This window comes from Choristoneura fumiferana, chromosome 29 (genome assembly GCF_025370935.1).
Source record: "Choristoneura fumiferana chromosome 29, NRCan_CFum_1, whole genome shotgun sequence".
NCBI lineage: Eukaryota > Metazoa > Arthropoda > Insecta > Lepidoptera > Tortricidae > Choristoneura > Choristoneura fumiferana.
Window position 1 is genome coordinate 11,883,975 of NC_133500.1, and position 12,459 is coordinate 11,896,433.

Here is a 12,459-nt window from a genome sequence, read left to right on the forward strand (position 1 = left end):
CGATCGAGACGTATTTTGTAATCGAAAACTTACACTAAGGGTACTGATTCATTTCGAAACTTTTCATTTCGCAACTGTTTAATATTTCTGAAATCGTAAATATTTCAGGATTTTTATAAAACTAACCTAACCAAAAGGGATCAACACGATAGCCCTGAAATAAATCCTGAAATATTTAGAGTTTTAGAGTTTGCGAAATGAAAGTTGCGAAATGAATCAGATTGCCAAACGTTAGTTTCGTAACGAACGGATAACGACTAAAACAACGTTTTATTCCAACAGTATCGACATTAACCCCTTACTAGCGGGACCGGGTCATAAACGAGCGGCAAAAAGCCCTGCGCTCGCGACATGAGCGCGGCAAAAACACGTCGCGCGAGTAAACCACGGCAACCGGACATAGCCGTAGCGTTAATGTGGTAAAAACAAGCCAGTGTTGCCAACTGTTCAAATTATCTTCACGACAAGATTATAAATATAGTTTCGCTAATATAACAACACTATTAAAATTAACAAAAAAGCTTTGCAAAATCTCACAAAGTATTTGGAAATAAAATAAAATGCAACAAAATAACTCTTTAATGCACACCAACATATAGTAGGGCATTTTTACTTTAAATGACGTAACCTATATTTTTTTTCATAATTGGGTAATCCTGGGTTCTCCGTACTCAGAATCACGACCACAATTCATTTTGACGAGGAAAAAAAAACGTGCCCAATTTTCCATAAAAATTGTACTTGTCCATTTTGCAACGACCCATATAAACTATATGAAACAAAAGTCACAAAACTGACAAAAAAAATAGGGACACTTTTTTTTCTTCGTTTAAATCAATAGTAGGTACTGCAGCATTACAACGCTGCATGCGAGTTGCTTGTTGCATACTTTTTGTTCTTTTTCCAAGCATTTTTACTGGCCGGTTGTGTGCTGGCAGTTAACTCTTTTATATTACACATTTGGTTTCTGATTTGAAATTTGAAATTTGAATTCTTTGTTTCGTGGGTTCGACTGATGTTTTTGTTTTTGGCCTCTATTCTTTGATCACATGTTGGATAGCGCAGAGCTCTCGCCTGAGTTGGAATTTTGATCTAAAAAATATTCTGCAACCAGTTTTTCCTTGATGTTTCCGTGATTGATAAAAGTCAGTACAAGTGATTTTACCAATTGTGTGTGGCCGGCTTGTGCCGCAAGATGTTAAGCGTTTGCCCGCTTCTTTTCTGCTGCACGCCCGTGTGACTGGGCGTTTTAACAATTTCTCCGATACTGCCGATTTTCATCGGGTAAGTTTTGATTCCGTGGTTGTCTAGGGACGTGTTAGTTTGGGTCTTTTCCTTGTTGTGGGCTAATTAAAATTCTCTTTTCAGTCCTACCTATACCCCTACTAACATCCTGATCTACCACCTACTCGTGATGGGTGTCGCCATGTGGTTATTATCCGCACGTTTAATCTCGGGAGACTGGAGCGTGTGACGTCTACTGCTCCGTGGGATCCGTTAGCGTGGAGGTTCAGAAGAGCGTACCGTTTCGTGGTGAACTGTTTAAAAAGAGTTTAAATAACCTAATCACCCCTATTAAATAATGCTAATAATGTTTTGCTAATATCATATATGAAAGACAAACGTATAATAGTTTTTTTCGCTCTCATAGATTTTAGGTTGGTCACCCGGTGAATACATGCATGTAGTCATTAGTACTAGCTTACATCATTTCAGAGATTACCTAAGTTTTTAATATTGTCTTTTGTATAGGTTTTTAGGGGATGTTTTCCTTTTCAAAATTTTAAAAGGCCTTTACAAAGGCGCATTTCTGTATTGAATTTGGATTTATTTGGCTTGCGGTTGATTAACTTTTTTTTCCATAACCGCACCAATTATAATTTTCTTACGTACCTAATTCACTAACAGCTCTGTCTAACAACATGTGATACCAAAATCTGTTCCTTTTTTGTGTTTATTTTTATATATATTTTTTGGTTAATTTTTTATAACAATTTGTTTATTTTTTGTGTTTTTTATAGTTATTTGTGTGTTTTTCTTTTAAAGTGCGGCTGTTTAATTTTTAAATAAAAAGTGTTTTCTGCAAAATTCTACGTGTTTTGATTTATGTCAGCTTGCTTAGGGTTCACGAGCACCTTATGAGCTCGTGGACGTTTAAGTGATGCTGCATAAATTTGGCGCCCGACAAAAGTAAGTAACTTTTAATTATAATTGTAATTCAAAACATATGTTTTTTTTTGTTTCTTCTGGGGGGATGCTGGTCGCTTTGCGACCATAATATTTCTTTCTTTTCTATGTTCCAGGCCTTCACTAACCCAGGTTTTTCTTAAACGTGATGAAGTTCGTGGCCGCTGATACTCTTTCGTCCGTGATCGTCCTGTGACATTTCGTGAGTTCCCGCCTTCGGTGTGATGATGTATTAATATTTATTTACTCTGCGTGATTTAAATATAATAATATTCTGTAAACATTTTTCTCATGTGGTTTTTTATTTATTTTCCTATGATATAACCCGAGCAATTTATTTTGGTAGCTTGTTTTCCCGTAGTTAACACCCGTAGGAACGTGTAAGGGCCCTCAAAGGTAGGTCGACGTAGCTTTTTGGACAGACTTTTTTTTGATGTTTTTTTGCTTTTGTGTTTGTTTGATTAGCTCTACGTCGCCTGCATCGTGTGTTGCTCTTGCTGGTTTTTTGGGTTTTCTTTTCCTGGCTTTAATCTGTTTTTTAGATTTTGTTTTTATCCTTTCGTAGCCTTCTGTGTTGGATAGGGTAGTTTCTTTTTACGTCCATCATCGCATTTGGAGTTGCTGTCGAACAAGGTCCACGGTACTCCTCGTCTTTATTCTTCTATAGTTATGCCACGTCGGTTTTTTGCGCCGGATGAACGGGAGTGTTTCTACATTTCGGTTTCGGGCGAACGACCTCCACATCGTGTTTTGCGGACGCTGTATATAGGAAGGGCGTTCTTAATATTTTACCTGATGTACAGGAGTGTTCTTACGCTTCTGTTTCGGGCGAGCGTTCTCCACTTTGCGTTTTACAGGTGCAGAACATAGGGCGTTCTTAATATTGTTCCTGATGCGTTGTTACGTCGTCGTGTTAATTTGATTTCGTTCAACGACCGTCCTAGTGCTACAGCCGATCAGTGGTATAGATCTACCGTGGTGTTTTAGGGAGTCCTCAGTAGTTTCGTTTTGTCACTGCTATGCTTTCCGAGTCTCATACTTGTTTATTTGTCGTGCTATGGAGTCTGATATTTTCATACGTGTTCATACAGTACAGTTTTCATACGTGTTTTCATTCATGTATTAACCTGGCGACGTCTTATACGCCCAACTTTTTAATGTACGGACGTGAGATTGTTTTTTCTCGTCACGTTATTGTCCAGCCTGAGGATCAAGATGTGATTCGCAGCCGGGAGACGCGTGCAGAAAATCTAGTTTCTCTCCGTCACTTTTTTCCAAATCCTAAAGTCGTGTGTTTCCTTTCGTTTCGTTATTTCGGCCTAGCTTCACTATTCCGTTGGTTAATACTTTTTTCCAAATCCTAAAGTCGTGCGTTTCCTTTCGTTTCGTTATTTCGGCCTAGCTTCGCTATTTTGTTGTTATACGCGGTTAATGTTTTATTTGCAGACCGTACCAAATTTTGTAGGTGTGTTCGTCCGTTTTCATCGTATCTCCTGAACTTTTCCTCAGGTGATTTCAGGTATATTTGTTGCCGTTTGTCTTTAGTTCGTTCAGCGATTCGTAGTTGTAGATCGTATTGAAGTTTGTAGGTGTGTTTGTCTGTTTTCATCGTATCTCCTGAACTTTTCCTCAGGTGGGTTTTTTTGCTAATAATTGTTGTCTGTGGTCGTTGTTTCGTTCAGCTATTTTGAGTTGCAGACCGTATCTAATTTTGGGTAGGTGTGTTCGTCCGTTTTCATCGTATCTCCTGAACTTTTCCTCAGGTGATTTCAGGTATATTTGTTGCCGTTTGTCTTTAGTTCGTTCAGCGATTCGTAGTTGTAGATCGTATTGAAGTTTGTAGGTGTGTTTGTCTGTTTTCATCGTATCTCCTGAACTTTTCCTCAGGTGGGTTTTTTTGCTAATAATTGTTGTCTGTGGTCGTTGTTTCGTTCAGCTATTTTGAGTTGCAGACCGTATCTAATTTTGGGTAGGTGTGTTTGTCTGTTTTCATCGTATCTCCTAAACTTTTCCTCAGGTGGTTTTTTTGCTGATAATTGCTGTCTTCGGTCGTTGTCTCGTTCAGCTATTTTGAGTTGCTGATCGTATCTAATTTTGGGTAGGTTTGTCTGTCTGTTCTCGTCGTATCGCATTAACGTTGTTTTTCACAGTTGAGCATTTGATGTTGTAATCTGTGGGGTTTCTTTGAGCTGTATTGTCGTCGTCGTGGGATTATACTTTAGGTATTCCATTTGTGCTTAGGTATAGTGTTAGTTGTTAGGTCTTAGGTTTTAGGTTTGTTGCCTAACTTTCGTTGTGGCATTTAGATTTGACCAAGTAACCTAGGTGTGTTGACAACGTGTGGTCAATCATTTCGCAGTCAACCACCGTTCGGAAAGTGACGCATTCCGGATGGGCGATTGAGTACGAAACGTCTTAGTGTTATTTCCCGGACTTGACTTCTCGTTTCGACTATTTTGTTCGAATTTTTTTCTGCTGAACGACCGGCTTGTGTTGGCGTTATAATTTCAAATTGCTTTCAAATGTTCGCTCGGCAAGTAGCGCGCGGCATTTGTTTCTTTAGGATTAGGTTTTTATTCCTCGATGTACAGTTTCAAATAATTTCTGGGGAGTTAGTGTAGGTGTTTTCTCTTTACGTTGTGTTACATTGGGGTTGCCAACGATTAGGGGCTTATTGTAAAGGGTCGTTCTAATCAGTGGTTTACTTCACATTTTGTAAATACTTATTGTTAATTTGTTAATTAGTTCTTTAAGGCTTTGAATATTGGTACCTATTCCCACGACAGATGTACGTTGCAGCTATCAGTGTGCCTTTTCTCCCGGGTTTTCTCAGTCCAGTGTTTTTCAATTACGATTTCTTGTTGGTTTTGTCTTGTCTCGGTTTCGGTTAGGGTTGTTTGTCGTTAGGGTTGTCGCTATTTTTGGGTTTCGGTTAGGGTTGTTTGTCGTTAGGGTTGTCGCTATTTTAGGGTTTCGTCTAGGGTTGTTTGTCGTTAAGTTGTCGCTATTTTTGGGATTTTGTTTAGGGTTGTCACTTCCGAGTTTTCGGTATTTGTTAGGGTTGTCTTTTTTGCACTTTTGGGTTTTGATTAGGGTTGTCACTTGGGTTTTGGCAATTTTATTTTGACTATGTACTTGTAGGTTTTTGTTGTTTTGGTAGGGGGGTATCTGCAGCATTACAACGCTGCATGCGAGTTGCTTGTTGCATACTTTTTGTTCTTTTTCCAAGCATTTTTACTGGCCGGTTGTGTGCTGGCAGTTAACTCTTTTATATTACATATTTGGTTTCTGATTTGAAATTTGAAATTTGAATTCTTTGTTTCGTGGGTTCGACTGATGTTTTTGTTTTTGGCCTCTATTCTTTGATCACATGTTGGATAGCGCAGAGCTCTCGCCTGAGTTGGAATTTTGATCTAAAAAATATTCTGCAACCAGTTTTTCCTTGATGTTTCCGTGATTGATAAAAGTCAGTACAAGTGATTTTACCAATTGTGTGTGGCCGGCTTGTGCCGCAAGATGTTAAGCGTTTGCCCGCTTCTTTTCTGCTGCACGCCCGTGTGACTGGGCGTTTTAACAATTTCTCCGATACTGCCGATTTTCATCGGGTAAGTTTTGATTCCGTGGTTGTCTAGGGACGTGTTAGTTTGGGTCTTTTCCTTGTTGTGGGCTAATTAAAATTCTCTTTTCAGTCCTACCTATACCCCTACTACATCCTGATCTACCACCTACTCGTGATGGGTGTCGCCATGTGGTTATTATCCGCACGTTTAATCTCGGGAGACTGGAGCGTGTGACGTCTACTGCTCCGTGGGATCCGTTAGCGTGGAGGTTCAGAAGAGCGTACCGTTTCGTGGTGAACTGTTTAAAAAGAGTTTAAATAACCTAATCACCCCTATTAAATAATGCTAATAATGTTTTGCTAATATCATATATGAAAGACAAACGTATAATAGTTTTTTCGCTCTCATAGATTTTAGGTTGGTCACCCGGTGAATACATGCATGTAGTCATTAGTACTAGCTTACATCATTTCAGAGATTACCTAAGTTTTTAATATTGTCTTTTGTATAGGTTTTTAGGGGATGTTTCCTTTTCAAATTTTAAAAAAGGCCTTTACAAAGGCGCATTTCTGTATTGAATTTGGATTTATTTGGCTTGCGGTTGATTAACTTTTTTTTCCATAACCGCACAATTATAATTTTCTTACGTACCTAATTCACTAACAGCTCTGTCTAACAACATGTGATACCAAAATCTGTTCCTTTTTTGTGTTTATTTTTATATATATTTTTTGGTTAATTTTTTATAACAAATTGTTTTTTTTTGTGTTTTTTATAGTTATTTGTGTGTTTTTCTTTTAAAATGCGGCTGTTTAATTTTTAATAAAAAGTGTTTTCTGCAAATTCTACGTGTTTTGATTTATGTCAGCTTGCTTAGGGTTCACGAGCACCTTATGAGCTCGTGGACGTTTAAGTAATGCTGCATAAATTTGGCGCCCGACAAAAGTAAGTAACTTTTAATTATAATTGTATTCAAACATATGTTTTTTTGTTTCTTCTGGGGGATGCTGGTCGCTTTGCGACCATAATATTTCTTTCTTTTCTATGTTCCAGGCCTTCACTAACCCAGGTTTTTCTTAAACGTGATGAAATTCGTGGCCGCTGATACTCTTTCGTCCGTGATCGTCCTGTGACATTTCGTGAGTTCCCGCCTTCGTGTGATGATGTATTAATATTATTTACTCTGCGTGATTTAAATATAATAATATTCTGTAAACATTTTTCTCATGTGGTTTTTATTTATTTCCTATGATATAACCGAGCAATTTATTTTGGTAGCTTGTTTTCCCGTAGTTAACACCGTAGGAACGTGTAAGGCCCTCAAAGGTAGGTCGACGTAGCTTTTTGGACAGACTTTTTTGATGTTTTTTTTGCTTTTGTGTTTGTTTGATTAGCTCTACGTCGCCTGCATCGTGTGTTGCTCTTGCTGGTTTTTTGGGTTTTCTTTTCCTGGCTTTAATCTGTTTTTTAGATTATTGTTTTTATCCTTTCGTAGCCTTCTGTGTTGGATAGGGTAGTTTCTTTTTACGTCCATCATCGCATTTGGAGTTGCTGTCGAACAAGGTCCACGGTACTCCTCGTCTTTATTCTTCTATAGTTATGCACGTCGGTTTTTTGCGCCGGATGAACGGGAGTGTTTCTACATTTCGGTTTCGGGCGAACGACCTCCACATCGTGTTTGCGGACGCTGTATATAGGAAGGGCGTTCTTAATATTTTACCTGATGTACAGAGTGTTCTTACGCTTCTGTTTCGGGCGAGCGTTCTCCACTTGCGTTTTACAGGTGCAGAACATAGGGCGTTCTTAATATTGTTCCTGATGCGTTGTTACGTCGTCGTGTTAATTTGATTTCGTTCAACGACCGTCCTAGTGCTACAGCCGATCAGTGGTATAGATCTACCGTGGTGTTTTAGGGAGTCCTCAGTAGTTTCGTTTTGTCACTGCTATGCTTTCGAGTCTCATACTTGTTTATTTGTCGTGCTATGGAGTCTGATATTTTCATACGTGTTCATACAGTACAGTTTTCATACGTGTTTTCATTCATGTATTAACCTGGCGACGTCTTATACGCCCAACTTTTAATGTACGGACGTGAGATTGTTTTTTCTCGTCACGTTATTGTCCAGCCTGAGGATCAAGATGTGATTCGCAGCCGGGAGACGCGTGCAGAAAATCTAGTTTCTCTCCGTCACTTTTTTCCAAATCCTAAAGTCGTGTGTTTCTTTCGTTTCGTTATTTCGGCCTAGCTTCACTATTCGTTGGTTAATACTTTTTTCCAAATCCTAAAGTCGTGCGTTTCCTTTCGTTTCGTCATTTCGGCTAGCTTCGCTATTTTGTTGTTATACGCGTTATTGATTTATTTGCAGACCGTACAAATTTTGTAGGTGTGTTCGTCCGTTTTCATCGTATCTCCTGATTTTTCCTCAGGTGATTTCAGGTATATTTGTTGCCGTTTGTCTTTAGTTCGTTCAGCGATTCGTAGTTGTAGATCGTATTGAAGTTTGTAGGTGTGTTTGTCTGTTTTCATCGTATCTCCTGAACTTTTCCTCAGGTGGGTTTTTTTGCTAATAATTGTTGTCTGTGGTCGTTGTTTCGTTCAGCTATTTTGAGTTGCAGACCGTATCTAATTTTGGGTAGGTGTGTTCGTCCGTTTCATCGTATCTCCTGAACTTTTCCTCAGGTGATTTCAGGTATATTTGTTGCCGTTTGTCTTTAGTTCGTTCAGCGATTCGTAGTTGTAGATCGTATTGAAGTTTGTAGGTGTGTTTGTCTGTTTTCATCGTATCTCCTGAACTTTTCCTCAGGTGGTTTTTTTGCTAATAATTGTTGTCTTTGGTCGTTGTTTCGTTCAGCTATTTTGAGTTGCAGACCGTATCTAATTTTGGGTAGGTGTGTTTGTCTGTTTTCATCGTATCTCCTAAATTTTCCTCAGGTGGTTTTTTTGCTGATAATTGCTGTCTTCGGTCGTTGTCTCGTTCAGCTATTTTGAGTTGCTGATCGTATCTAATTTTGGGTAGGTTTGTCTGTCTGTTCTCGTCGTATCGCATTAACGTTGTTTTTCACAGTTGAGCATTTGATGTTGTAATCTGTGGGGTTTCTTTGAGCTGTATTGTCGTCGTCGTGGGATTATACTTTAGGTATTCCATTTGTGCTTAGGTATAGTGTTAGTTGTTAGGTCTTAGGTTTTAGGTTTGTTGCCTAACTTTCGTTGTGGCATTTAGATTTGACCAAGTAACCTAGGTGTGTTGACAACGTGTGGTCAATCATTTCGCAGTCAACCACCGTTCGGAAAGTGACGCATTCCGGATGGGCGATTGAGTACGAAACGTCTTAGTGTTATTTCCCGGACTTGACTTCTCGTTTCGACTATTTTGTTCGAATTTTTTCTGCTGAACGACCGGCTTGTGTTGGCGTTATAATTTCAAATTGCTTTCAATGTTCGCTCGGCAAGTAGCGCGCGGCATTTGTTTCTTTAGGATTAGGTTTTTATTCCTCGATGTACAGTTTCAGTTTGGGGAGTTAGTGTAGGTGTTTTCTCTTTACGTTGTGTTACATTGGGGTTGCCAACGATTAGGGGCTTATTGTAAAGGGTCGTTCTAATCAGTGGTTTACTTCACATTTTGTAATACTTATTGTTAATTTGTTAATTAGTTCTTTAAGGCTTTGAATATTGGTACCTATTCCCACGACAGATGTACGTTGCAGCTATCAGTGTGCCTTTTCTCCCGGGTTTTCTCAGTCCAGTGTTTTTCAATTACGATTTCTTGTTGGTTTTGTCTTGTCTCGGTTTCGGTTAGGGTTGTTTGTCGTTAGGGTTGTCGCTATTTTTGGGTTTCGGTTAGGGTTGTTTGTCGTTAGGGTTGTCGCTATTTTAGGGTTTCGTCTAGGGTTGTTTGTCGTTAAGTTGTCGCTATTTTTGGGATTTTGTTTAGGTTTGTCACTTTCGAGTTTTCGGTATTTTGTTAGGGTTGTCTTTTTTGCACTTTTGGGTTTTGATTAGGGTTGTCACTTGGGTTTTGGCAATTTTATTTTGACTATGTACTTGTAGGTTTTTGTTTTGGTAGGGGGTATCTGCAGCATTACAACGCTGCATGCGAGTTGCTTGTTGCATACTTTTTGTTCTTTTTCCAAGCATTTTTACTGGCCGGTTGTGTGCTGGCAGTTAACTCTTTTATATTACACATTTGGTTTCTGATTTGAAATTTGAAATTTGAATTCTTTGTTTCGTGGTTCGACTGATGTTTTTGTTTTTGGCCTCTATTTTTGATCACATGTTGGATAGCGCAGAGCTCTCGCCTGAGTTGGAATTTTGATCTAAAAAATATTCTGCAACAGTTTTTCCTTGATGTTTCCGTGATTGATAAAAGTCAGTACAAGTGATTTTACCATTGTGTGTGGCCGGCTTGTGCCGCAAGATGTTAAGCGTTTGCCCGCTTCTTTTCTGCTGCACGCCCGTGTGACTGGGCGTTTTAACAATTTCTCCGATACTGCCGATTTTCATCGGGTAAGTTTTGATTCCGTGGTTGTCTAGGGACGTGTTAGTTTGGGTCTTTTCTTGTTGTGGCTAATTAAAATTCTCTTTTCAGTCCTACCTATACCCCTACTACATCCTGATCTACCACCTACTCGTGATGGGTGTCGCCATGTGGTTATTATCCGCACGTTTAATCTCGGGAGACTGGAGCGTGTGACGTCTACTGCTCCGTGGGATCCGTTAGCGTGGAGGTTCAGAAGAGCGTACCGTTTCGTGGTGAACTGTTTAAAAAGAGTTTTAAATAACCTAATCACCCCTATTAAAATGCTAATAATGTTTTGCTAATATCATATATGAAAGACAAACGTATAATAGTTTTTTTCGCTCTCATAGATTTTAGGTGGTCACCCGGTGAATACATGCATGTAGTCATTATACTAGCTTACATCATTTCAGAGATTACCTAAGTTTTTAATATTGTCTTTTGTATAGGTTTTTAGGGATGTTTTCTTTTCAAAATTTTAAAAAGGCCTTTACAAAGGCGCATTTCTGTATTGAATTTGGATTTATTTGGCTTGCGGTTGATTAACTTTTTTTTTCCATAACGCACCAATTATATTTTCTTACGTACCTAATTCACTAACAGCTCTGTCTAACAACATGTGATACCAAAATCTGTTCCTTTTTTGTGTTTATTTTTATATATATTTTTTGGTTAATTTTTTATAACAAATTGTTTATTTTTTGTGTTTTTTATAGTTATTTGTGTGTTTTTCTTTTAAAATGCGGCTGTTTAATTTTTAAATAAAAAGTGTTTTCTGCAAAATTCTACGTGTTTTGATTTATGTCAGCTTGCTTAGGGTTCACGAGCACCTTATGAGCTCGTGGACGTTTAAGTGATGCTGCAGTACTTACTCGTGATTCTGAGTAAGGAGAATCCAGAATTACCTAATTCTGAAAAGAAGTTATAAATAAATAAATAAATAAATGTCACGGGACAATTCACACCAATTGACCTAGTCCCAAAGTAAGCTTAGCAAAGCTTGTGTTTTGGGTACTAAGCAACGGATAAATATAATTATATAAACAGACACATACTTAAATACATATTAAACACCCAAGATCCGAGAACAAACATTCGTATTTTTCATACAAATATCTGCCCCGACACGGGAATCGAACCCGGGACCTCAAGCTTCGTAGCCAGGTTCTCTAACCACTAGGCCATCTGGTCGTCTAAAATGTTATGTTATGTTGCGTCATTTAAAGTAAAAATGCCCAAGTAAGCAGTACAAAAATATACCATACCTAAAATAAACCTAACTTAAACATATTTGTGTATTGTACAATCCAAAAATTTCATGCATTTAATAGTTTAGTCGAAAACTTTATTATATCAAATAACCCTTATGTACATTAAGCCCATACAATATTATGCCTAAAAGTCCGGTGCCTTTCTATCGTTTAGCTCCTCCTTTTTGAAGTCGGTTATAAAGAAGTTAACTCTATGACCCTTGTGTAGCAATTAAACAGCCTTTAGCTGTATATCAGTCGTTAATTAGCGATTACTGCGGAACCTTCCTTGCACAATGAGCGAGTCGCTGGACTTGATCACCGACCGTTCGATTGGTTAAGGCGACGATTTAAACTTGATATAAAGCTAGAGTTCTGAGGGGGGTGTATTTGAATAAGCAATGGCAAATATCGAAATTTAGGATACCAAACGATATGTCGGCGGCCGATCGTAAAATCCGCCAGATCACGAAATTTCTAGGCATATCGTGAAATGGCGCCGTTATTATATAATTATGAGACGTTTCCTAACCAACTTTCGCCGTCATGTTGTCATGTATGCGCTTGAAATTCGTTCCTGACACAATTCTATTACGGTAGGTAATGGCATGATAACTAATGATAAATGTAGTGGGTTGAACCTTTACTTGTTTACTGCGCTGCTCGCTAACTGCCATTTACAATTTATTTTATTTTCTGTATATACAGGCTCACTAAAATTAATTTATCTAAGCGAGTGAGCGAAAGGAGCGAGCAAGATGGCTCGGGCAGAGGCAACTTGGACCTTTATGCTTAAGTTTTCCACCTATACCTATACAGTTTTGCACTTTATCAACTGTCAAAAAGCGCTGCGGCTTGCCGTGGCAACACGCTGAGTATGGCCCTTTTTGCTTCAATGTTTCTTTTCTTTCTTCTTATTTAGTATGTAAGTAGTAATTTAGTAGT

At 38.5% G+C, this 12,459-nt stretch overlaps 1 protein-coding gene and 1 long non-coding RNA gene across 2 annotated transcripts in view; both read left to right on the plus strand.

Moving 5' to 3' along the window:
- The first annotated feature begins 847 nt into the window (after positions 1-847).
- On the plus strand, positions 848-3,663 carry LOC141444250 (uncharacterized). The gene is made up of 2 exons (XR_012453149.1): positions 848-1,284; positions 1,369-3,663. It is a non-coding gene; the product is annotated as an uncharacterized lncRNA (long non-coding RNA).
- An 8,609-nt stretch (positions 3,664-12,272) lies between these two features.
- Positions 12,273-12,459, plus strand: part of LOC141444087 (uncharacterized) — a 5,885-nt gene continuing 5,698 nt past the window's right edge. The window contains exon 1 of the mRNA XM_074109518.1: positions 12,273-12,287. Within this exon, the coding sequence (XP_073965619.1) occupies positions 12,273-12,287 (15 nt within the window). The remainder of the gene's footprint in view (positions 12,288-12,459) is intronic.